This window comes from Phoxinus phoxinus (assembly GCF_949152265.1).
Source record: "Phoxinus phoxinus genome assembly, chromosome: 2".
NCBI lineage: Eukaryota > Metazoa > Chordata > Actinopteri > Cypriniformes > Leuciscidae > Phoxinus > Phoxinus phoxinus.
In genome coordinates, this window is record NC_136877.1 from 49,495,690 (window position 1) to 49,523,481 (window position 27,792).

At 37.7% G+C, this 27,792-nt stretch overlaps 1 protein-coding gene across 2 annotated transcripts; it reads right to left on the reverse strand.

Moving 5' to 3' along the window:
* Positions 1-268: 268 nt before the first annotated feature.
* sf3b2 (splicing factor 3b, subunit 2) lies at positions 269-27,506 on the reverse strand. 2 transcript variants are annotated; one of them, XM_079605456.1, is made up of 22 exons: positions 27,331-27,506; positions 26,891-26,934; positions 26,743-26,802; positions 26,483-26,638; positions 24,654-24,716; positions 23,827-23,956; positions 22,650-22,753; positions 20,798-20,906; positions 20,469-20,563; positions 18,283-18,480; positions 17,860-17,982; positions 17,699-17,779; positions 17,091-17,318; positions 16,163-16,312; positions 12,094-12,183; positions 11,873-11,980; positions 10,775-10,882; positions 10,019-10,161; positions 8,847-8,948; positions 7,836-7,935; positions 3,788-3,988; positions 269-2,136 (listed from the first exon to the last, which is right to left on the reverse strand). In XM_079605456.1, exons 1-22 carry the CDS (start codon positions 27,434-27,436, stop codon positions 2,065-2,067), a joined length of 2,571 nt encoding a protein of 856 aa, XP_079461582.1. In that variant the 5' UTR covers positions 27,437-27,506; the 3' UTR covers positions 269-2,064. The 2 variants fall into 2 exon arrangements, with proteins under 2 accessions (XP_079461582.1, XP_079461583.1); XM_079605457.1 differs by having other exon boundaries at positions 1,942-2,136; positions 24,654-24,720; positions 26,490-26,638; positions 27,331-27,486.
* Between the last annotated feature and the right edge of the window lie 286 nt (positions 27,507-27,792).

The window sequence follows — 27,792 nt, forward strand, 5'->3', positions numbered from 1 at the left end:
CATTTCACATCATTTTGACTTTTTGTCATGATTGCCTTTTTATCTTATAATTTTTATAATTTTAATCTCAAAAAAGTCACGAGTCAAAATGACGAGATAGTCAACCATGACAAAAAGTCAAAATTGAGATACTAATACATAATCTTGTACAAAGCTGAAATAATTTAATTGTCATAATCAACATAAAAGTCTAATATGACAGAGTGAAAATGATGAGATAAAAAGTCAACCATGACATTAGAAGTAAAAATTGAGAAATTAAGTTAATGATAAAAAGTTTAATAAAATAAAGTCAACCATTACATAACACCAAAAGTAAGTTACTACGTCATAATTACAATACAAATTCACAATAAAATCGAAATGTCAAAAAGTAAAAAATTATAATCATGATAAGTTAAAATCTAAAGTTAAAATTATAAACGAGATAATCATGACATAAGTTAAAATTATGAAATACTAAATGACATCGAGTCAAGTCGAAATTCTGACATAAAAGGTTGATATTCAGACTTCGTCATGATTGACTTCTCATAATTTGTACATTTGTCATGATCTGAAAAAAAAAACTCTTAATGAGTTAAAATTATGAGATAGTCAACCATGACATAAAATGTCAAAACTAAGATACTAAGTAAAAATTATGATATGTTGAAACTATGACATACCAAAATTATGGTTAAAACTGATCATTTTTAAACATAGATAAAAAGTTTACATTACAATGCAAAAAAAAATCCATTATGATTCATAATAATTTTGACTTATGCTACTCATCAGCTCATATTTTCAAGCTTATGCTGTCTATGATTTTTTGTACCAAAGCATGTGTGTGTCAGAAACGGCCCTCCTGAACGAGACGATCGAGTCTTAATGACGGCACTGTGGGGAATGTGGCTCTGGTTTCAGGCTGTGTGTGTTTGGGGGAAACGAGTGTGTTATTGTCCGAGAAGGCGTACAGTTTTTGACTGTTTGTTTATCAGTGAAAGTTTTATGTAGGTCAAACCGAATCCCAGACATCAGGTGACGGTCAGACTTCCTGTGAGACTCTCTCTCTCCCCCTGCTGGCCTGAGCGCGTCACTGCACCTCAAAATCACTGATTCATTAAAGTCCCACTGGAGTGAAAATCAACTTTTTAATGTTGTTTATGTGTCTATGTGGTGTTTTTAATCTGCTTTAAGACAAACCATGTGTAAGTTCATAAGTCGACAGCATTGCTGAGTATTTTCTGCTTAAAACTGCAGTGAACCAAAGACAGTCTCAAAAACACGGTGCGAAATCGCTGGCAAACTACCTTGTAACCAATCAGATCAACGTGTGATCGTCAACCAGTGGATCTCTGAGTGAGTGAGTGAGTGGAGGCGGGGCTCATTTGCATATTCATAGAACTGCGTATACTAAATGAGGCAAGGGTGTCGGGTTACATTCAAGATATTTTAAGGCATGAAGAAAAAAAAAAAAAGTTACATGTAATTTTAGTGATCATAGATGAGTTCAGGATACAATTATTGAATATAATTGTTTTTTTTTGTGTGAATTTTCATATAATAAATAAAAATAATATTCAAAGATCCCAGACCAACAGAATAATAAATAGCACAATGTTTGCAGTTGTTAAAGGTTAATGACTAAGAAAAAAAAAAGAAAAAAATCATGTTAAAGTTTTACACTCACAAAGATTAATTTCTAGAAAACTAAAAAAAATTCAGTCGTTGAAATGTCCATGATATATTTACATTTTAAGTTGGAATTTAACATTCTCCTAGACTATATTAAACTCATATGTTCAAGTTTTTAGGACAATATGAATGCTACATATAAACACACCATATTTAAGATATTACCAGATGAACCCAAAAACAGAGCAGCTTTCATAAGCAGTTAAACCCAAACCTTGAGGATGAAACGGTAAATAAACACACACTAACAACAGCTTGTCATCGACTGCCATTTTATTTACAAAAACATTGATCATAAATGAAAAACTCACAGTAACGTAACGCACAAACACGAGTGTGCTTCTACATACGAGCAGATAAAAAGCAGAGCGCGGCGCTCGAGGACTAGAACTTGAACTCTTTGTACTTCTTGGCCCCGGAGCGCGTGTCCTGCGGCTGAGCCTTGCGCTTCTTTTGCTGAAGGGACAGAGGAGACGAGGGTTTAGGGAACATGTACACACCAACCATTTACTAATAAGAGGAAGACGGTTCATCAAACATCTTATCTGATCAGAGGGGCTCTCCTAGACCTACTGGATTTATAATGTCTATGATTTTTATAAGGAACACTCCACTTTTTTGGGAAATAGGCTCATTTTCCAACTTCCCTCGAGTTAAACAGTTGAGTTTTCGGCACTAAGTGTGTAATATTGCCCTGCTGGTACGGCAGCAGTTCCTGGATTATTACGCAGGAATGAGAGTATAGTTCCTAGTCATATTGGCCTAGAAAATCGCAACTTTTCATTTTCTGTCGGTCTTAGTACACGACATAACTACAGAAGAGTCAAGTTTTAAATAGAAAAAAAATATCAAAAATCTTTGGTCGTTTTTTTTGAGAGAGATGCTAACGGTCTAATCAGATTCAATGGTCTATGCTAAGCTATGCTAAAAGTGCTACCGCCAGACCCGGAGATCGGCTGAATGGATTCGAAAGCGGTAAAACTGTTTAACTCTCGGGGAGATGGAAAATTAGCATATTTCAAAAAAAAAGTTTCTTTAAAATTTGTAGTTTTATTACATAGCATCCTCTGAAAAACCTTTCAATATCATGCACAGGTTACATTTATCCAAAAATAAAAATGTGGAAAATTACAAAACTGTGGCATGAAGACAGTCTATTTAGGATTGTGACGTGACATTTTGTGAATAATAATATTTAAAGGTTGTGTAGGTAAGAATTGTCTAAATAACTTTTTTTTTTTAAATTGGCTTAAACTGTCTTTATATACCAATACATAATTAAAATGTAAGTACTTTGAAAAAGAGAGTATAAAAATTGAGTGACTATAGTGTATTTAATCTTCAAAAAACACAGCTCATTAATTCCTACCGGGACGAAACAAGTGATTGGCTTGCGCGACTGTCACTCTCCGTCGCCATGACTACCGCCGCTATTATTGGCTCTGCCCACGTGCCCGCAGTCGCGCACCCGTTTTTAGGTGGGACTGAATGGAATTAATGAGCTGTGTTTATTGAAGATTAAATACACTAGAGTCACTCAATTTTTTATACTCTCTATTTCAGAGTACTTGAAATTTAATTATGTATTGGTATATAAAGACAGTAAACAAATTTGAATAAAAGTTTGACAATTCTGATCTACCCTAGCTTTAAATATATACAATTTATTATTTTTTTTTTTTATAATTTTGTTTTTATATTATACACTAAAAAATGTATAAATAAATAAAAAAAAAATAATAATAATATATATATATATATATATATATATATATATATATATATATATATATATATATATATGTATAAATAAAATAAAAATAATATATACAATTATAATATCCATTTAATTCTAGGCTGATTTTACATTTGCATTTATTAATTTAGGCTAAAGCATCTTACAAACAAGGACTATCAGTCAAAGTTATACATTTTAGTAATATATACGTTTTATTTATTTCTGTATAGAATGTAATTAATCTAATGAGAATGACCATGAAAATTGAGAGAATCCCACCAGACTTGATTTAATGCAATACAGCAAGATCTGTTTCTGCAGTGATGTGCGCGCGTCTGGCGTGTGATTGGCTATCTGAGACGGGCTCACCTTCTGTTTGGCGGCGTGTTCGGCCACCATGTCGCTGAAGTCCTCCTTCTCCACCTGCGCCTGCTGCTCGCGGACGTGCTCCTCGTACTTCTGTGTCATGGCCATGGGGTCGAGCTCCAGCTCCTCGGGGGCCAGAGCCACTTCCACCGCCTGAGAGTCTCCGCCCAGCGCCGTCACCCCGGCCTTGCGGCTCGTCACCGTCTGACCACAGGAAACACAAGCATGAGAAACACAGAGACCTTTCCCTCGCGGCTCAAAAACATTTGATTGATTAAAGAAAAAAAGACCCGGAGCCCTAAAATTAGACTATTTCATTGATAATATTTTTGTATATTTTTTAATGCAATGTTTTTTGTTATTTTTATTTTTGTGAAGAAATATATTATTTCATTGACAATATTTTTATATGCAATGTTTTTTTTGGAGATTTTGTTATTTTTATTTTATTTACCTATAAACGACTAAGTAATTTAACCACATACCTCACATTCGTTCAACTTAAATTCAAAATAACTCACTATTTCACACATAACCCTTTTAATTCAGATCAAAATATCTTACATTGTGTGTCTCTGCTGTTCTCTTGTGGGAAATAATAATAATAATAATAATAAAACGTGATATTTCTTGATGGCCTTATAGCTCTATAAGGAGCAAATGAGCTGCTCCTCTGGGTCCTAAAGTCAGGTAACTTCAGTATGCATTCAGATACACATGTAGACATTAAAAATCTTTTTTTTTGGCAAAGGTTTAGCGTTTTAACAGTTTAAATTGAGCATTTTTAGGTTTTTCTAAGTGTACCAAGGCATTCCTATGGGGGTCAGATTGACCCGTGAGGGAAGGATGTGTTACTCTTTTAGATTTCAACCACAAAACTCCTCAAATCCATAATTTTTTTTTTGTGTGTGTGTATTTGTGATTCAAGTGCGTCACAAGTCCTAGGGTCTTGAACCCCACTGTTGAAGTTTCGGGTCAAAATGACCCGAGTTTATTTTTTTGCTCTTCCCTCAAAAAACAAACAAAAACAAATCTCTTATTTTGGTGTAATCGCAGTCGTAGGGTCATTAAAAGCATTTTTGGCCACTGCTGTACCGAATATGAATAATCTTTTAAACCCCAACTGATCCAGCCAAAGGCTACATCAAAATCTCATTAATTTCACATTTATGAACAGCTGCACAAATATATCAGCAGTGGCGTTGACGCTTTATATCTGGTATTTCCACCGGCCAGCTGTTGGCTTCGTCACATCGTTTATATTCTGGCTGTCGTCTTAAATGCAAACGAGTCCCATATGGATGGAGTCATTAGCATGTGACGGCTGTGAGAGATGAGACTCAGAGCGTGTGAAGTCAGCGCGCTGTTATCAGAGGCCTGGAAAGGTTATCCGCCACATCTACATCCACTAGACAGAGAGAACTCTGGGACACGAGCGTGTAAAACAACAGAGGCCAAATGATTACCATGCAGAACACAAACGGTTCGGCTCAGTGAGCACGGATTCATCTCGTGTATCTGGGTGTGTTGTGGGCAACATCAATGGAAGATGCAGGACGAGCCAAATGTTTTTTAAATGAACAATAGTTCAGGTTTAAATGCAGGAGGGAGAGCGCATCCATCTTTTTACTACGGTGTTTTAAACTATAGGTGGTTTGGGGAACTTATTGTTGCATTCATGGATTTTTTAGGCAGATTTTGTGTGGTTTAAATAGAAGTTACTCACATAATTAGCACAAAGCATCATGGGACGTAGGGAAAAAGGTGGATAGGAACATGCCAAGAATATAAAAACAAACTGATCTGAGAAATAGAAGAGTCCCACTGCCGTTTCCATCCAAAGACGTGCATTTGTAATTGGCGCATCATAACACATCCCATGTGCTCAACTGAACAAAGTCAACCCTTCCTGGGAAACTGGCACATGAAATCTGTAGGCTAACTTCAATCGGGGAGGAAACTGACTCTTTTCCTCCATCATAACTAGGGTTGGGTATTGAGTACCGGTTTCATTTTAGAACCGGTAACATTTCCAAAAGCTGGGGATTCGATAAGACGCACGCATTTCGATTCCTGACTTTGGGACCGTTCACATTTGGACTGTGCTCCAAACCGCGTAGCGCGTGCACGGCAGAGAGGGAGAGAGAGCAGGAGGCTGCGCGCGCGTAATATTTTTATTGAGAGTGTGTGAGTGTGTGTGTGTGTAAGTAAAATATTTTTACAGTTATTGCACTTTTCTTATATTTTCAAATATTTTACATTTTAAAAACATGATTTGTTGATTCTACAAGAGCCAGTGTTCTTGATTTGTGCTGTTCAGATGTACACTGTTTTATTGATAGTGTGTGTGTGTGTGTGTGTTAGATGTTTACACTTGCACTTTTCTTATATTTTCAAGACTTATGAAGTTATGAAATGTAGTTATGAAATGTAATAAATATTGAAATGACAATCAATTTGAAATCCTTAGTTGCATATTTGTTTTCAGAATGGGATTTTTCCTGTTAACAGGATTTCCTGTTTTTCTGACCTTATACATACGTCAAGTTGCCTTTTGGAGTTTATGTCAGCATCATATAAAATCAACAAGAATGATGATAATAAAATTAAAGCAAACACAGCTCTGGTATCGGAATAGTATCGGTATTGGCCGATATCCAAATTCAGGTATCGGGATCGGAAGTGAAAAAATGTGGATCGGTGCATCCCTAGAGTAAACAAGCTAGCAGATCTCCTCAGAAAGATTAAATATTAAAAAAAAATGTTGTGTTATATATTATTGTCTTTGGTCAAATTAAGCTGTAAAATAAATAAGTTATCCCTTTAAATGCAATGGATTTTGAAAGACATCAACAAAAAACAGGCAAAAAACTTTAAAAGCGATTTTCTGAGGTTTTCAATTGGAAAAAGGGAGCAGACGACCATAATTCAAAAGTGTATATCTTTACAACCATTCAAGGTATGACTGACTATGATATCATTTGAAAGCTTATGGTCTCCTCTTTCCATTTTGCTGGATCAGGTCACATATCGTGTTTTTTTGCGCGTGCAAATTCATTATTTCGTGCGCACCCCCAGTAGGAGACAGCGGCACAGCCGTGCTTTCCACGCATTTTTAGACGCGATGTGAACGGCCCCTAATTCAGGATAAACTGAGAATCTATTTGGTTTAAAATTGTTTTTGTTTTGTTTAAAAATGGAGATCACGATTACATGCATCAGACAACTACACAGAATAACATGTTCCAGTCTATTAAAAAAAAAACTAATTTGAATCATTAATTCAGTGTCTCATTCATAAATACTTGTTTAATGAATGATTCACCGTTTTTGAATGAATCTCTTGAGTTTTCTTGAATAAATGATTCTATGAAAAAAAAAAAAATGAACAGTCGATTTTTGCCACCTACTGGAGTAATAATGTAATCAACAATGTTTATTTGAAGAGACTCCTTTCACTTTAGCCATTTTATTGGCTATTGCTTAAAATTGGCAAGAATAAAAGGTAGAGATATTTAATCTTTTTAACTCTTTCTCTCTCCAAAAAAAATTGGAATCGGAAACAAGGATCGATAAGCAGAATCTGAATCGCTAAATATGAAACCATAGCCAACCATAATCATAACTGAGTTGAACAAACTCATGTTCTCTTGCGTTGGGATGCTGGTGTTTGGGAACGCAATCATGTGAGACGCTTCTGGAAGGAATTAAACCAAATCATTCATCATGGCAGACTTTGGTTCAGGCATTTTTTAATAACTAAATGAACATTTGAGATGTCGTGCGATGTGATTGGTCCGCTGGCTAGTCCAGATATCCAATCAAATCCACTGCATTGAGGGATTTATTTTGTAAATGTGCTTCAATTGTAGTTTACGCGCAAGTCTTATCAGATAAAAAACTGATCAGGCTCAATTGAGCGCATATGTTTTTTAAATGAAATTATGCACATCATTTTTTTTTGTGATACCCCAAAAATGGCTTAAAAACAGGTGGGTGGAAGCACGGCGTATGACACACTCATCCATCTCAAACACACACACAGTCGTACCGCAGTCATGTCGTAGATGTGTGTGGACGCCATCATAGCAGCTCCGACCGGCCCAGTCCTCCTCTCCGGCAGCACCGTGAACAGCTGAGGCGTCTCGTTCCTGTACACACACACACACACGTGTTAAATAAGATATAAGTGTCTGATATACCGCTGCTTAAGTGCTCGAGGAGACAGTCGGGACTTCACAGATCAGCACTTGAGGAGCTCAGAACTACAAGAACACATCTTTATCCACTACAACACACATCAGGTGCAAACATGATTATAAGTTTAAGGTTTTAGTGGATTCACACATTAGATCTCAGTCTAGTCAATGTTGCATTCGAGCGCTCACAAAAAGTATAAACCGAGTCACAGTGCACTTTGTCTACATCAACATCTTATAATCATCTCTGCATATTAAACGGCTTATAAAGTAAATGTAAGAATAACTTTTATATTGTTAGTAATGTTTCAAGATTAACATTACGGACTGAAAGCATCTTATGTTTTTACTTGATTATCCATATATATATATATATTTTTTTTTTTTTTGAAAATCGTGTTGAAATGTAATTATCAAAAATGATCATCAGGCTTTTGAAGAATGTTTATGTGTTCATCTCTCAATCATCATTGTATCGCATTGCATTATGATTTAAAACTACAGAGCTTTGATCATAGTAAACACTTTAATATAATCTTACTAAAACAATATTGACAGATATTAATATTTATATACACACACTATGTCAGTATCTGCTATAAAGATCTCATTGATTACATGACAAGAATCAGAATTTCATCTCTTTGGCCATATAATTATCAGCATCTGCACTAAATTGAATTATTTTTTTCTCCTCCTTGAGTATGAGCTCCATATTCTCACTATATGAGCTATAAAGCCTGATGTATCAAATATGACAACAAAAGATTGTCTTAAGGTTCAATAAACTCGATTTTTCTGACCACTTCATATGTCAGGGTTAAATCCGGCTCATCCTCTGGTGTTTGCGCACACACACTCACCCGTCCATGATCTCCTCGATCTTCTTCTTCCTGAGCTCAATGAGCTCTGGAGTCTCCATGCCGGCGGGAACGGAGGAGAATCCGCCCGGAGTGATCAAGCCACTGTCACAAATACAACAACAAGAAACGTTAATGACTTCATACATGACGTTTCCATTACAGATTTGCGCAAAACGTTTTAAATGTCGACAAAAAACAATTGCGGAATGACGCCGCTTCCATTAACCGAACGCAATTTTTTCCTCTCGCGATAATCATTTAAAAAATCATGGCGACGGATGTTGGTAGGTTTATGTATATCCCAGCCGCCGCACTGGCCATTATTATTAATCGAAGGAGGCGTGTCCAATCATCAATGGCCAGGAAAGCCTCTTATACTGTGAGCGTTTCTCCCTCATTTCTGCTTCGAGGTCTTGATTGTGGCGTTTCTTTGAGGTTTAGAATCCAGTATTCCTGTAATTCTTGTGTCAAGTCATCATTTATACAGCGCTTTTATCAATGTAGATTGTTTCAAATCGGCTTTACAGTGATGAATGTATAATTTAAGGTAACAGATTGTTTTGGCTTTATAGCGGTTCTTGAATAAAGTTATTTTCCAGCTAAAGTTAGTTTTGAATGATTCACTTCCGTCGCAACGATCATTAGTTATTCAATTAGAGACTAAGACGACACCGTTCTCTCTACACAGACTTTAAACGCGAACCTGTGAGAAACGCTGATGCTCACGTGCGCATCAAGAATTCATTCTATAGTTATGTGCGTTTGAATATAATTCCCTAAAAACCAAGCCTTAAAATTCTGTCTGAAATTAAGGCCAGACAATTAATTTATCACTTCGAGGTAGATACGCGAAACCGAAATTCTCGACAACAATTTTTTTTTGTCTTTTATGAATTTAATAAAGAACCGTCTCGTCTTCAGTCCAAACACACCGCATCATCTACGTCAGCTGACTGCAAACGTGCAAAAACTGTTTCCATTGCAGTTTAGTGAAATATTTACTTTTCCAATTGCCTGAAAAACCTCCTCATGCGAGCGCAAAAACTTTTTTTGCGATAAATGAGTTTTTGTGAAATTGACGTGTTTCCATTGGGCGTGTTTTAAATTGGCAGTTTGCAGGGTAATGGAAGCGTGGCTAGTGACTCGGAGATGGAGAGAGCTTGAGCCGGCACCTGTCTGCAGGAGTGAAGAAGCCCGTCTCATCTGGCTTGTCCTCATCGCTCTCCTCCTCCTCTTCCTCCTCAGAGGACTCTTCATCGGACGGCTCCAGCTCGCCCCACGTGGATCGGTCTATTTCCTCCTCCTCGGCTTTGGCCTGTCAACATTTCAGAAGGAATTTATTTATACAGCGCTTTCTACGGTTTCAAAGCAGCTTCACATGAATAAAACAAGGAAATAACAATGTTAATGTTGTACAACTCATTCATTATGAAACTACATTTAAGCTGTATTACTTGAGTTTTATGTCAGCGTTGTTTCAATGACTGTCAATGTTTAAACTCTCAGCTAAACCAAAATATTTACTCGAAGTCACCCTGAGATTTGAAGTTAATATTTCAATTTAACCTGTGCATTTTTCATGATTCTCAGATGTTGGTTAATGGTCACGTCACATGCAGGAAAACATACAATATTTAATCTTTTTTAGCAAGGGTTTAATTTCATTTTTATTATTCATTTTAATTTGGCATTATGATTTAACTATTATTGCTTCATCATCTCATGAACCCCATGGGTTATGGAAACACTTATATTCCTTCATTTACATTTTTTGAAAACTTGCATAACGGTTATAAATGAGGCCCCAGATCTCAGGCTTGGCAACGTTTAGGCTGTGGTTATCACGAACCGTTATTCTCCTGTAACAATGCTGCTTAAATCTGACCATATTCACAACATTTTGCACTTTGCTAATTGAGTGTCCTGACCTGGAAGTCTATGGCGTTGGTCCCGAACACATCTCCGTACAGCGGTTTCCCCGTCTCATCCACAGGAGGTTTTCCCCATCCGCCGGCGTGATACCCGAATGAACAGCTCTGAAAGAGACACACACACCTCAGTATGAACATCTCAGCTTTACGGCAGCATTATGATGGCCATGACAGTTAGACTGTGGAAGGGGTTTTCCTGAACGTAAATCAGACCCTGTAATGGAGAAGGATGCGCATGTGTTGTTGGATCAGAGTTACACGCGTTACTCGATATCTAATTACTGACTAAATCAAATGGAAAATCTCTTCCTTCCTCTAATCAAGCATGACGGCTCAGAGTTTTGCATATCACTGCTGGAAGTGTTTACATCATTTTAAATTAATTGTGAATAATAACAATTGCATGTTGCAGTCCCACTAACTTCCCAACTTAATTGATGTATGCATGTTTAATAGAGCTCACACTCACCAACAGCATCTATCCTGCCAAAGAAATACTTTCAAACTGAGCACAACTAGAAAACCCCATTGTAAATTCCCCATATAGAGTTCATAACATAGTTGCTTACATTTTTTATATTTAAAAAAGAAAGCTTTTTTTTTTATACACTGCCCAGCAAAAAAAGTTTTGGATTTAAAATCCAGAGTCTATGTCTGGATCATTATTGCAGTGATTATTATGTTTCTTATGTTATATGTTTGGCAACAGCTCTTCTAAGCCTAACTCTAGGGCGGTTTTAATTACAAACAAACAAAAATTAACAAACAATCCCAGATATGAAAGTAACAAAAAAAGAAACATAACATTACTTTCCATAAAAAGTAACTAATACAATTACCTATTTTTTCATTGAGTAATGCATTACAGTACTAAATTTTAAAACGCCAATTAAAACCCTGCAAATCAATTATACTAAGATTTTTTATTTTTTTTTAAAGAGATGAAAAAATGGAAAAGCATCTAACCTTTCCATTAAAAAGTGACCGTTAATTTTACATGGTTTAAGGCATGTATAGGAAAAAGTTACGTATAAAAGCAACATTCCTCAACACAGCTTTCCCCAGTGTGTGTGTGTGTGTGTGTGTGTGTCTGACCTCAGGGATGGGGGCGTTGAGGCCGGGGATCTTCAGGTTGGGGTAGGAGGGAGGAGGACCGTATCTCTGCATGGCGATGAGCCACGGCGGAGGAACTTTATGAGAGTTCTGCCGAGACAAACATGAGAAAAGCTCAGCTAAAACTAGACAGAAGAAATGACATAAGTGTCTAGGTGCATGAACCGCTCTCCTGCAGTTTCAGTGTTGTGTGCAGCACTCACGGGTCCTGTGGGCATCCCGAGAGCAACCCTCAGCTCATCCGACAGATCGCCGGGCTTCTTCTCCTTCAGGCGCGTCTCAAACTCTTTTCCCTGAACAACAACAAAAAGGGTTTTTCTCTTAGAAAGGGCCATCATAACAAATAAAGTGACATAAAAGGGGCTTTCGCACCGGGTAGTTCGAGGAACGAGCCACCAGAGTGTTTCCCAGAGAACTAATGCTTCCCATAGGAACGTTTTCCTGTTGCATTTGCAACGCCAGCAGGAACTCTGAAGTGACGTAAGACACACTCGTTGTTGTGACGGCGCTGAGAATTCTCCGTGTTCATTAGTTTATGATCTGTCTAACATTCCTGTCTAATACGTTATTAGATATAACTGTTACACATAGAAAGTAGACCGTAATGAAAAGGTATTAGCGCATGACGTGTGGTTGATGTCCAGTGTTCATAATCATGTTGGTCCCTCAAAGTTGTTGGATTTTCCGCTCAGCGTGAAGGTCATGAGGCTCATCCATCACTGTTTTCCATGTCCGCAGAGTTAGTTTCTGGAGTGAATATATAGGCTATAATCTGCGCGTTTTTACACAGCTTTTTTAAAATGGCGGGTGCTGGTGTTTCATGTGTGTTCGGCCAATCAGCGAACACTAACGTCACGGATAGTTTCTATAGCGCTGGTTTAGACCGACTCTGAAGGAAGAGTTAAATTAGTTCTAGAGATGCACCGATTGATCGGCTGGTGACCGGGATTGGCCGATTTTCACGTGAATGGCCATGAGTGGCGACCGGCCGGTCAGTCTGACATATGCCGATTTTGGGCCAATCCCAATTCTACCCCTTACCCTTTCATAGAGGTGGGCGGTATACCGGTTCATACCGAAAACCGGTGTATATTTTCGTTACGATATACATTTTTAATATACCGCCATACCGATGTATTTAATTACACAACGTCTTCGGAGCGAACGTTACGCTGCGCGACACTGTTTCAGACGGACCCTTTACAATGTTGCGAGGCGTGGTGAGGGTAAACACAGCAGTGCTCTGGTGTTACGTTACAGGGAAGATGGATGCTGCAGAACTAGAACATGACACAGAAGAACTTGTGCCAAAAAGAGGAGCCGGGGCTGTTGTTTGGAGGTTTTTTGGTTTCCAAAAAGAAAAAAAAGGTTTCGAGAACCGTTCATCCAATCGACTTCACAAGGGAGTGCAGTGTCGCATTTGGTGCAATATAGATGAACACGCGAGACGCAACATTCAGAATTATTTCAGAATTTAGACACATTCAGAATTAATAAACTTTAGTAAACTACAGAACAGCGCGAGCGGGAAGCGGCGCACCTCAAGCGGGAAGCGGCGCACCTCAAGCGGGCAGGGCTTATATGCTCCGAGAACGGACACTGGCTATAGTAATATAAAACGTAATCTAATATTTTTTTGACTAACACATTACTGACACAGTAAAGGGTAGATTTAAATAAAGAAAAAACGAATTTAAAATTAAGAAAAACGAAATTCAGATAAAGAAAAACGAAATTTAAATAAAGAAAACGAAATTTAAATAAAGAAAAACTAAATTTAAATAAAGAAAAACCGAAATTTAAATAAAGAAAAACTAAATTTTAATAAAGAAAAACTAAATTTAAATAAAGATTATTTATACAAATATTTTTTATTTTTTTGTGTATATCACATTTTCATAAATATTTTTGTGAAATTTGCACAGTAAAAGTTCTGTATTTTGACTGCAATTGTCTTTGCATTCTGATTCCTCACTTCATTAGAATCATGACTGGCTCTTATTTGTAAACAACAGCATAATTTTCTGGGGCCATGCAAACCTGTATTACTAGTGTGGAATTATTCTACAATATTCACTAATGACAGTAAAATAGACCATCCTAAGTCGATTTACTGCAGTAATTCCTCTCTCAACCAGTAGAAAATGCATTGAATACATTTTTGGTCAAACCGCCCAGCACTACCCCTTCACTTTCCCCTTCCCCTCTGTTTTGCGCGTGCACGTGAAGGGGTAGGGTTGTCTCGATTCTCTTTTGGTTGGAGGGGGAAGTGTCACTGCATACACCGGCTACAGAAGCAAAATGGCTGCCCAAGCAAAAAAGGAGACCCATAAATGTAAGAATTGTTGGCTCAACAAATAATGATTTGCTTTATGTTACATTCAATCTTGTGTTCATATTTACGGTCAGTTCCTTCAAAGAAACGTTTGTAAAAAAATCCTCTCCCCCGAACAAAGTACACAAGCTACTGGTGCGTTCAAGTCATCTCGTAAAGATCGTATTTATGAGTTGAATGCACATGAACGCCACACAATGTCGTATTTCACACAGTTTCACACAGTAAATAAATAGGTCAAAATAGGACAAACATAGGTCTGTACCTCCAACGTGTTAATACAACACCACAGAATACAAGTCCTGTGTACAAGTCCTGTGCATCTTAGAAGTAAGGAATAATTGACGACAGGCCGTTGAATTATTATAAAAATAATGCACACCCGAGGTGGTAATGCGGTCACGACGCGAAGCGGAGTGGCCGTTACACCTCGGGTGTGCATTATTTTTATAATAATTCAACGGTCTGGAGTCAATTATTCCGCTTATACTACAGTTACCACACCTCGAAATATTGTTCAGATGATGTATTTCAAGACGTTTGTAAAGTTTTTGTCATTAAAACGCTCTCGTATGTAATTCCTTGCACATCTAAACCCATGCTCCGTTGCTAATTCCAAAACGTAATTTTAGAGTTAGTAACAGAGGTTTGAGCCACTGATAGCAGAGTAATGCTGGACACACTTAACGACTAGAAACATTCTCTGACTGTGAATGCAGCAGATTTTAAACACCGCTGTGAACACAGACTGAACGCGCTGAAAACGCGTGCATGATTAGTCATGACTCATAAGTATCAAATTACATTCATAACCGGCCTTAGAGAGAAGCATGTGCGTCAATATTATTATTTATTTATTAATTCAATTCGTTTTAATTAATTCGTTCATTCTTTTTTCTATTAGTGACAGTAGACTAGAAGACTAATAAATGAAACAAAGCCCTTTTAACAAGTATAGGCCTATCAATTTTATTTATTTGTTATATTATCTTCAATAATTACGAAAACCCGCGCAACAGGACTATCAATTTATTTAAATATTCAGTTTAATTTTTTATTGATTATATAGGACATTGAAAATTGCAGATCAAGCGCATGGGCTGCAGTTTCTCTTGTTATGAATTGTATCCTATTGTCCGTTATTACAGTTGACTACGCGAAGTGATATGGAACTGTAATGAGGTCAAGACCTGCCTGGAACTACTTTAGCCGTGCGGTTCCCTGAATATAATTGCACACCTCAGAACGTTCGTCAACCAATCAGATTCAAGCATTCAACGGCCCTGTAGTATAAGTTTGTACTAAACATCAGTGCCTCTCCTGTGACGTAGACGACGACGTGTAACGGTGTAGTAGTGGTGTCCCATTTCTTAGGGGAATATTTTCACCCCTACGCCTTGCCACTCTGTTTCAAGGGTCAAGGGGGAGGCGAAGGGTTAGGGGTAGACGAAGGGGAAAGGGGTAGAATTGGGATTGGGCCTTTATGCCGTCAAATAAACTCGGGCGCCGCATAATTAACATCGCGCAACATCAGCATCACACGGTGGACAAAATAAATTGGATTTCACACAATTTACAGAATTTGCGTGTCTAGTGTGTTTTAACCAGAACTGGAGTAGCTTTGTCAGAAAAGAAAACTAAGACTCAAATATTTATAGAAAATGTACCCATTTAAAATTGTTTTTATTATTCAGTTTGTGTAAAAATATAGAAATGTAATATTTGTGAGTGCTGTAAAGTGGTTAAAAAAAATTAGATCGGTATCATCAGGTCAAACTCAATGACAAAATCGGCATCGGCCTAGAAAATTGTAATCGGAGCATCTCTAATTAGTTCCTCCAAAAGGAGTTAGTAGAACTAAAATCGTTCCTAGTTCCTGCGGTGCGAACCTGCCAAAAAACGAAAGCCCCTATAATGAGCAGGAAACGCAAGCGCACCTCATAGTACAGGTCTCCGTGAATCGTGAGCTTGGGTTTGATCTGCCATTTGAAGAAGGCGTCGTGCAGCTTCTGGTAGTCGATGTCGATCTTCCCCATCTTGGGCCGAACTTTCTCTCTCATTTTGGTCTTCATGGTTTTGGCGTCTTCCTACAGGGACACGGAGACGTCAGTGAAGCTGACAGCAGCGGGACACACATCAACACAGAACATTACAGCTTAAAATAACCAGGTTCACAATATCATAAACGCCAGTCAAGCACGGTCTCAGATGGAGACATCACAAGATGATGCCATGAAGCAAACACATGATCACACATCAGCGTCACATTTCAAGACCGGAACGAAACACTGATGATCTACTTAATGCTGTTCAACTGCAGAGCTCATGTTTGACAACAAAAGCTGATTTTTTTTAGTGAATATTAAAGTGGAAAGGTCCTGCACAATCACGTTGCTTTCAAACTTTATCATTTTTATCCAAACAGCAACATTCTGGTTTTATGACCTTGCTCTAAAACACAATATGCATATAAAGCACTTAATATTAAATCAAGTTTTATTTATTACCATTCAAAAGTTTGGGGTTGGTAATTTTTTTTTAAATCTTCATTTATTAGAAGTAAACATACTTAATTTGATCAAATATACAGTAAAAATAGTAATATTGTGAAATATTCAGTGTTGAAAACAGTTGTACTGATCCATGACACATTATTTAATGATTCTTTGATAAATAGAAAGTTCAAAAGAACAGCATTTATCTGAAATATAACTATTTCATAACATAATAGATGTCTTTAGTCACTTTTCATAAATTTAACGTGTCCTTGCTGAATGAAGAGATAAAAAATATTATATAATTAGTTATGTATAATTTTCAAAAGGAATCGCTGGTACAGTATGGCAGTGTGTGTGTGTATGAAACCTTCTCCTGCAGGGCTTCTCTCATCTCCTGGATGCCGGTTCTCCGGATGAACTCGGGCAGCTCAAACGGGGGCTTCTCTATGCCCCTCTTCCCCTGCAGGTACTTCCTCTTGAAGCACCAGTGACGCGGCACCGGCACCGTGTTCCTGGTGGCCTTCAGGTGGACCAGCAGCTTGGGCTCCTGCGCAGTCACATCGTGCATCTCCACCACGTCAGGGCGGACCACGAGCTGGCAGAGACACGCGTTAAGAAGGGGGACAAACAGGGCTTGACATTAACACACGAGCGAGTGACACAGTGTCAGCAGCCTAATATACCGGCCACCAAATTATGAGAGATTAAACATCTCTATATGGCCCTATGGTTTTCCCTATGGTGTCAATGTCAAACCACTGGCCACCATGACTGGTGAGCAAACAAGTTAATGTCAAACCCTGGTGATAATATTTGATCTGAAACAGCAAAAATTTCCATTTTGAAATGGCTGGATCATGTTATTTGAGTGCCAAGTAAACAATAAAATGCATAGTTATGACATCTTCAGTCTTTTTAATACGCATTTGAATGTAAACACTGAAGTGTCAGGTGGTTTTAATAAAGTCCAGTTACCTGTTTGAGCTCCGCCACCGTCAGCCTGTTCATCCGCCTCAGTTTCTTTTTGGACAGCTTAGGCAAGTCCTTCTTGAGGTCCTGTCAAACAGGAAGTGGAGGGGATATTAGACGGGAATATCATCAGGAGACCATGAGAGCCGAGCGAACTTTCAACTCACATCGTCGCTGTCATCACTGTCCTTCCTCTCCAGCTCGAATCCCTTCTTCTTAAAGGAAAGGATTTCTGGCTTTTCGGGCTTCTCCGGCTCTTTTTCCTTTTCCTTCTTCACATCATCAGTCAGCTGTGAGAGAAAGCCACATCCAGCACAATATAACATTTCAGTCTTTAAAACACTAGTGTAGGTGAATGAAGCTGGATGGGTGTCAACTCAACTGTCAATCAAGTCTAAATACAACAACAAATAAGCTTTATTCTTCCTCATATCAAACAATGTTTTGCAGCAGTTTTGTCACAAGAAATTATATTTTTGGACTTGGGAGGAAATGTTGAGCTTTGAAAGTGACCGTAAGCACAGTTTCTTATCTCACAATACCAAGGAGATTTAGCATTAGCCATCCTGTAGTGAAGTGAAGCGCCTGACCTTGAAGGCCTCAAAGATCCTCTTGAAGAAGATGAAGTTGGGGTCGTAGATGGCGGGCTCCTCCGTCACGTACTCGATCTCCACCTCGGCCTCTTTCTCACGGCTCTCCTCTTTCTTCCTCTCCTCCTCCTGCTCCTTCTCCTGCTCCCGCTTCTTCTTCTTGTTCTTCTTCTTCCTGTTCCTGCGCTTGCGGTTTTTCTGCAAGCAAGCAAGCGAAGGAGGAATCGAGTAAGTGTTAATACAGTAGTCAACATTTGAAGTGGATCAAAAAAAAAGTTAATCAAAAGGATTTGATACACTTCAAATGTTGACTACTGTAGTTAGATCAACGAGAGACTTGCAAATGAATGGAAATCACAATGGACATCTACAAATTGAAGATAACAGCATTTTTTAAATCATAAACTGGAACAATTTGCTTTGTGCTGGGAAAAATGGACCAACTATGCAACATCTCAGACCTGATTTTATTCTCTAGTTAAGGCGAGACACTACAGGTGAATCAGGTAAACATTTTAAATAATAGATAGCACCATGAAACTTCCTCAGTTGATTACTTGCACAAGTTCATAAAAAAAAAATGTTTTACAAGTTTTTGAAATTTGTATGTTTAATTATGCAAATTCAGCATTATCTCATTAAATATGCACAATTGTGCATATATTTTCGGTAGATAGATCTGAACATGTGATAAAGCCAGGTGCAAAATAATTTTTTTCATTTGGTTTACACAAGATGAAAAAAGATGTTCAGAGGGATTTCAGGATATATGCTTTCATTAAAGGATAAATCCAGTATTTAACACCTTGAGTCTATATTGTAGTTTGTTTTGGATGAACAAGAGTGGTGGACAACATTTTTTTGACAATGGTTCCTCTCTCGAGTTTTTGACAATAATAGAATTGGCCATGGACCCATTTAACATTGGAGTCAATGGGCATGTCCGAAAATGTCATTAAAACAACCAATAATGTTCGTTTACAAAACTGTTAAACTCACCGAGTGGTTCGTGGTGTTCGTTGATGATTATAAACAATATATCGTCTCAATATATGATTCCAATCCGTTTATTTTGCTATAGTGGAACTATTTTTTCAGACACTTCACAACCGTGTAACTTTCGCTCAATATTTGAATCTGAAGCGTTAGCACACTTCCGACCACTTCCGTTAGTGCATTTATATTAACGAGCACTCAGTCCTTCAACAGAATTCAATGGGATTTTACAAAATGACGAATAAAACACGACAGAAACTGTATTTCGCAACACTTTTTGTTTCTGGAACATCAACGAACACCACTAATCACTCGGTGAGTTGCACAGTTTTGTAAACGAACATTATTGGCTGTTTTAATTACATTTTCGGACATGCCCATTGACTCCAATGTTAAATGGGTCCATGGCCAATTCTTTTAGTCAAAAACTCGAGAGAGGAACCATTGTCAAAAAAATTTTGTCCACCACTCTTGTTCATCCAAAACAAACTACAATATAGACTCAAGGTGTTAAATACCGGAATTATCCTTTAACTAGGAAATCAAACTATACTGTCCATAGCCTTAAAAAAAAACTATTTTCGCCATATTTTTTTAATTCAAAATTCACATAAATCAGGCCAGGAATGACTTATTAACAAATCCATCTGACTATATCTTCAGAATACTGCTAAGTGTGTAACTGGAAGGTTTGGTGTACATATGTGCTACATAGGCTGAGATGTGTCACTGGAGAATGACACTCATTTTGAGAAAAAGGCTTTAAGATTTGTAATGTAAAAATTCATACTTTTTTTAGTGGAAACAACTATTTACAGACACAATCTCATCAAATCATTAGCAACAACAATACAAACCACCTAAATCACATCAAAACTTATAAGAGTTATGGCCTTCAACTGAAAAAACTAAAAATAGACCAGTGAAAAAAGACTATTCCCTACATGAAGTTATTTTCTTCTTTTTTGGTTTTGTTAATTTTTTTTTTTTTACATTTCTGATGAGTAGATGTACGGCAAACGACTGTATTGTGTACATATGGGCATATATTTGTATGTTGTGTGTGTATATTTTGATATGAAGATATTCGATATATAGTATACGATGTACATATCTGATTGAAGTGTAATATTTATCTGAGAAAAATAAAGAGACTTGCAAATGCTGACAAAACTGGCGAGGAGACCTACGTCTTTTTTAGAAAGACCGCTTTCATCGTCGTCATCTGAATTTCCACGAGCGGAGGAACTGTTCAAGTCCATCTCATCGTCATCATCTTCCTCCTCTAAAGAGAAGAGCCAGAGAAATCCTTTAACAAGCATTCCTATATCGTTTAAGTGTAAACCAGCATTAACTTAATTACTTCACACGCCCCCCCCGCTTTCAAATTCAAGTCTCAAAGTAAATTCAGTGTTTCTGCCACTGGTAATTAGACTTGATGTGCTCAAGTGCTCTTCAACATGATCATTAGCGCCATTAAAGCAGCGTGTGAGTGCCGTGAGGAGTTCCTGATAGTGACCTATAGGGGCGACGCTGAGCTGCTCCTGCCTCATCTCCTTCAGCTGCAGGATCTTCTCCAGAGCCTGAGGGATCTTCGGCCCGATGCCGACATCGTCACCCTGCCACGCCTGGACACACACCATGAAGCAAACAGGTCAAGACCAGTCAAGATAGACAGATAGTTTTATTTAATGCCATGTCAGCATCTCAGGCTATTTTCATGGCAAAAAATGTAATTACAAAAATACAGACATCATATAAATACAATAAAACCAAGCAACACAAGTCATATTATATACAGGTGATCATCGAAAAATTAGAATATCGTGCAAAAGTATTTCAAGCCTTTATTTGTTATAATTTTGATGATTATGGCTTACAGCTTATGAAAATCTTTTCACAATATTCTAATTTTGAATTTGGGGTTTTCATAATCTGTAAGCCATAATCATCAAAATTATCACAAATAAAATATCTCACTTTGCATATAATTGAGAGTCTATGTAATATATTAGTTTCACCTTTTAAGTTGAATTACTGAAATAAATGAACTTTTGCACCATATTCTATTTTTTTTTAATTTCACCTGTATGCATGTATATATATATATTAGGGCTGTCAAAGTTAACGCGTTAATTAGGCGTTAACGCAACATCATATTAACGGCACTAATTTTTTTAACGCACGATTAACGCAGCGCAGATTGACCCAACCCCTAGTTGGAGAAATGGAGATACACAGTGTTGCAAACTTTTTTCTCTTCAATAAAGCGCACAAACCTTAGTTTCTGAGAATCGCCGGTGCTCTCCCACCTCTCTCTCTCTCTCTCTCTCTCTAGAGAGGAGCAGCGCTTTAATTCAGTTAAACACAGATATTATGTTGCTTCTCTAATTTTACACGCAATTATAGCAGAAATCATAGCACAGATATTGTCTTTATCTTATGTGTATTTGATTTCATCAGACGACGGCTCGATTATCAGGATTGTTGTGCAGATTAACATCTTGGAAGGGAGAGCTGGTTATGTTTAATGGGTCGCGTATCAGTCACTATTTCATATTCATTCCGTTGTTTGACAACAGAAACAGTAAAATATACCAATGAAAACAGTTTTATTGAGAATTTAGCTTCATCAAAACGGGCACAGTGAGAGACAAACTAATGTAATAATAAATAATAAATTTACATTTAGCATTTTCAGAAGAGTCATGCAAAAATCTAAACATGTTTGTTTTAGTAAATTGCTCAGTGCAAAGAAAGAGAAGTAATGGGAACCTGGTATTTCTTTATTCTTTCTTCATGTATCTAATAGACATGAACAAGTTCTTTGAAAGACATCTATGACCTTTGAAACATGTCTCGTCTTCATGCTCTATGTTGACTATGGTTTCAATAATAAACATACATTTGCATAAAGCATCCATATTTATCCATGCCCATAATGATTAGAGTATTACAAACTTGAAAAGTATTAATTTAAGGTACATTTAGAACAAATAAAAAATGTGCGATTAATCGCGAGTTAACTCATGGCAAGCATGCGATTAATCGCGATTAAATTTTTTAATCGATTGACAGCCCTAATATATATATATCGTTTTTTTAAATTAACATGTTAAAAAAGACAAAACCTTTTCAGGCATAATCTTACTAAATAAGTCCTTAAGTCAAATAACTTCATAAAAGAGCATTCTACTTGTATTAAACCCAGGACAGTCCAATATAATATGTAAAAAAGAAAAAGAAAAAAAGAAGCATGAGTCAAACTTGTGACCTATATGACATCTGGTGAATACCACTTGATCAGATCTAGTTAAGAGCGATTAAAAGTCTGTTTGAATTTTATAGCTTATTAGTCACGGGGGTCGCACCTCTCTGGCGTCCTCTCCTGGAGGGGGCGGGACTTTCTGCCGTAGATTGGCCGACTGGAGCATCATAGAAAGACCGGGAGGAGTCGGGCCACCTTGAGTCCCAACTACAGGAGCAAATCAATGTTTAGAGTTGAATAACAACACTGATCAATATCAGGTTTACAGGTGTTTTAATCTCGTCTTTTTGTCTTAAAGGGATAGTTCACCCCAAAAAATGTAAAAGTCTGTCATTACTCACCCACCCTCAAGTTTTCTGTTGAACACAAAGGAAGATATTTTGAAAAATGTTGGCAACCAAACGGCTGCTGGTCCCCATTGACTTCCAGAGTATTGAAAAACACTGAGGTCAACGGGGACCAGACACTGCTGCTACCATCTTCTGTGTTCAGCGCAAGAACGAACTTCATGCAGGTTTGAAACAACTTGAGGGCGAGTAAATGACAGAATTTTTATTTTCAGGTGAACTGTGCCTTTAGACTCCAGAGAAGAATAGGGTGAACATTTAACTAATAGACATCCTCATACTTCTCCAAAATTGCACCAAAAAATGTGCATTACAAGTCTTCTGAAACCTTCAGTTTAAATATGCTAATGAGATGATATCTAATTAAATACGCATTAATTTACAGAAATCTGAATATTGATGGAGCCGGATTTAAAATTCGTGTTTCATTTTGTCGACAAAATAAAAATCTGAAGGTAAAAAAAAAAATGAAAAAGAAGGGATTTCAGATTTCACTTTTTATCACTCGATAAATCAGAAAATATTGTTGACAGCCAGAAAAAAAAAAAAAAAATATATATATATATATATATATATATATATATATATATTCAACCATGTTTTAGGAATAAAATGTTATATAAATCAGTCAAATTATATATGGACTAATAACCCCTCAGTAAAAACCTTCCACATATAGACATGAATAAACCTGTAAAGCTCGGTGTGTGTAAAGCTGCTGAAGTGGACATTTCTGACTGAAATCTACAGATGAAGTGCAACAAACTAAACACTTCAGTGGATGTTGGATGTTTTCTTTCCACTAATCTAAAAGACGACTAGTGACGCAAAATAGGCCAGAATTTGCCCGAATCGACCAACATTTGGATGAGAAATGTTTTTGCCTATTGTGTATATTATAAAGAGTTGTTAAAGAGCATCATGGTGAATGACCTCTGAGAGGGGGGATGGGGGGCAGGAGGGGGGGTCGGGGTCCCAGTTCAGGTCCTCTGGGGCCCGGCGGCGCCCCCTGCTGGCCTTTAGCAAGTTCCTGCTGTCTCTCGTGTTCCAGAAGCACAGCAGCCTGAGAAAGACACACACACTCACTATAAGACCTTTAAACTGGTAATTCATATAAATACTAATTCACACAGTGAAAATACACGTTAAAAAAAATACCAAACTATATAGGTGCACAACCTACATAACAGAATATGAATCACAATATGTGCACTACCGTTTTAAAGTTTACGGTCGGAACAATTTTATGTTTTTGAAACGGTCTCTTCTGCTCACCGAGACTGCATTTATTTGATCAAAAATACAGTAAAATAGTGAAATATTATTGCTCTTTTCAATTTGAATAAACTAATATCTTCCTGTGATCAAAGCTGGATTTTCAGCATCATTACTCCAGTCTTCAGTGTCACATGACCCTTCAGAAATCATAATGTGATGATTTGATGCTCAAGAAACATGATAATGTCAAAGTTAATTACAATTTGTGTGGAAAATGTGATGCTTATTTTTTCTTGATTCTTTGATGAATAGAAAGTTCAAAAGAACAGCATTTATTTGAAATCTTGCGATTTTATTTACAAATATCTTTGCACTTTTGATAAATGCTAAAGATTAATTTCTTTAAAAAATAAAACGTATATAAATTTGACCCAAACGTTTTTGACCGGTAGTGTTCATCACATTCATATTACCCGTGATGCTGTCTTTATAAGAATCTGTCATATAACCCACACATTTAACAGCTAGAAGTGAACACTCACCCGTTTCTGCTGCTCTAGAAGTTCCTGTTCCTTCATCTGCTCGTCCATCCCACGGGAATCACCCTGAACACACACACTGTTATAAACTGCAGTCATGTGACCCCTACATTTCAATGTTCTTAAAGGGTTAGTTCACCCAAAAATGAAATTTCTGGTGTTACTCTCCCTCAATCTCATTCCAAACCCGTAAGACCTTCATTCATCTTCATAACACAAATTAATATATTTTTGATAAAATCAGAGAGCTTTCTGATCCCTCCATAGACAGCAATACATCGACCACTTTCAAGCCCCAAAAAGGAAGTAAAAACATCGTTAAAATAGTCCATGTGACTCAACCTCAATGTTATGAAGCGATGAGAATACTCAATGCGCAAAAAAACACACCTTTATTCAACAATTTCTTCTGTCTCAGATCTCCTACGCTATTCGCATAGTAAACACAGTACTTCCTGTTTCTATGTCAGAACGCCGCCTCACTATTGGCCGACGCTGGTCACGTGATCACCATGACACATGCGTGTGATGCTGACGTAGGAGTTAGCCAATAATGAGCCGGCGTTCTGACGTAGAACCAGGAAGCGCTGCACTGTTAACACTACGCCAACAGCGGAGGAGAACGACGTGGAAGAGAAGCGATCGTTGAATAAAGTCGTTATTCAGAAATGCACACAAAGTATTCTCGTCACTTCATAACATCAAGGCTGAACTACGCGAGTCACATGGACTATTTTAATGATGTCTTTACTACCTTTCTGGGCATTGAAAGTTGTAATGACGTTGCTGTCTATATGGGGTCAGAAAGCTCTGATTTCATCAAAAATATGTTCATTTGTGTCCTGAAGATGAACGAAGGTCTTACGGGTTTGGAACAACATTAGGGCGAGTAATTACTGACAGTTTAAATTTTCGGGTGAACTAACCTTAATAGCGTTTGATCACGCAAGTTTTTAACTTATATCTAAATAAATAAAAAATGCTTTCTTTTAAAGGGATAGTTCACTTTGAAATTAAATGTTGGTGTTTTAGCTTACCTGAAGTGCATCCAAGATGTAGGAGTCTTTGTCTCCGCAGTAGTTTCAATTTTGATATTTTTAGGTCAAACCGTTCTTGTCTGTCAGTCATATAATGCAGGTCTATAGGCACTGTCTCCAATAGCATGCAGAGAAAAGTCCAAATTAAAAATTCCCCATCGTAAGTGCACATTGATGGCCTAAGCTCGCGCGAACTCATCCGGGAGTGTTGAGTTTTCACTTATTCCCAATTTGTAAGCCTTCTATCTTGACACACTACTCGCTTCATTGTTCAGGTCAATCAAAGGCATACGTTGAGCCGTACAGCCAATCACACGCGTTTCTGCTGAGTTTAAAAATGCAACGTCCAATCGAAGGCGGTTAGATTAGTTTCCGGGGAAGAAATCAGGTGTAAACAGATCAGATGGACGTGGTTGTGTAAAAGAGATAACTATAAATACTGTTAGTTTTATCAGACAAACCGCTTGTTTCGTGTCGTAGGCCATCAATGTGCACTTACGATGGGGAATTTTTTAGTTTGGACTTTTCTCTGCATGCTTTTGGAGACAGTGCCTATAGACCTGCATTATATGACTGACAGACAAGAACGGTTTGACCTAAACATATCAAAATTTAAACTACTGCGGAGACAAAGCCACCGACATCTTGAATGCACTTCAGGTAAGCTAAAACACACCAAAAATTAATTTCAAAGTGAACTATCCCTTTAAGTCAAACATAATGAGCGTTTGATTGCTTCTTTAGTAAAAGATTCACAGTGAGATGTTTCACACAGTTAGCACGCGCGGCTCTCACCTGAGCGGCTCTGTCGTCGTGTGGCATCATGCCCGGCGGCTCCATGCCCATGTGGATCGGAGGAGGGCCGCCCATCATATTCATGGCCTGCATCATGTTCATGCCCGGCGGAAGGGGCATTGAGGGCATCGGGGGCATGGGTGGCAGACCTGGCATCTGACACACACACACACACAAACTTTAACACTTATATTCTCAAGTATGTCACGCCTAGTCCTCATTAGACCACAAAAACATGAATAAATGACACATTGCCGTACCGTAGTCATGACCTTGTCATCTCCTCCAGACATGTGCGGCTTGTTTAAGATCATCCCAGACTGCGGACAAAATAAATGATACACTCAGGCAATAAAATTAAAGTTATGAGCAGATGTGCAGGTTAAAAAACTCAATAGCTTAACTTACCTGTGCAAACGATTTGAGTCTGTCTATGAGCTCCTCTCTGGGACCTGAAGAACAGAAAACCAGCAATGAAGATGGCAAACAACAATATACATTAGTTTATTAGTTTAATATGAGCTGGTTTGTGTATAAAACTACTGCATTTAAATACGATCACAGTTCTCGTTTACGCACACACATTAACATGTACACACTACGACTTAATTTAATTATTTAATGACATTCACAGCTCAGGTGTGTTTTAAATACCAGAAGAAACGCAAATAAAGTTTTCAATTAGACTTATTTACATGTACTGCACACGTTAGCGCGAAGTTTCGTGCACTAAAGGCCTGCAGGGCATCAGACAGGGAAATAACAGGCTAACAAGCTAACTAAGCTAACGGAAGAAACCCTGAGCTAAACTCCGTCACAGCGCTCGTATCAAAACGTTTTAATCTCACCCATATTAGGAGCACCAAACTCGGCCAGTTTGGCCTGCAGCTCGCCGTGGTTCCATGTGTTAAAATCTATGTTTGATTCAGCGCCCGGCGGCCCGTCGCTAGCCATGGTGAAGCTCTACTACGGCACAAACGCGTTCAGGAGCGGGGGGTCATGGGAACGCGACGCACTGCATTATGGGATTTGTTGTTCTTTTTTTCGCGCGGCACCAGTTTATAAATGCTTGAATGTATTTAATTTAGCGCTTTTATTTCAAATAACGAAAATATTTGTATATGGATTTCGTTATAGCATTGACATGATTTGTAATTTATTATAAGTTTATATTATTCTAGGATGCGTTTACCATTCTCGGCCTCAAGGTGGTGGTCTTTCTAACATCTGAAAAAAAAGAAAGAAAAAAAGAAACTGAGAAATAAAACTATAATTTTCCTGCTATTTAATAGACTTTGACGTACGCAAAA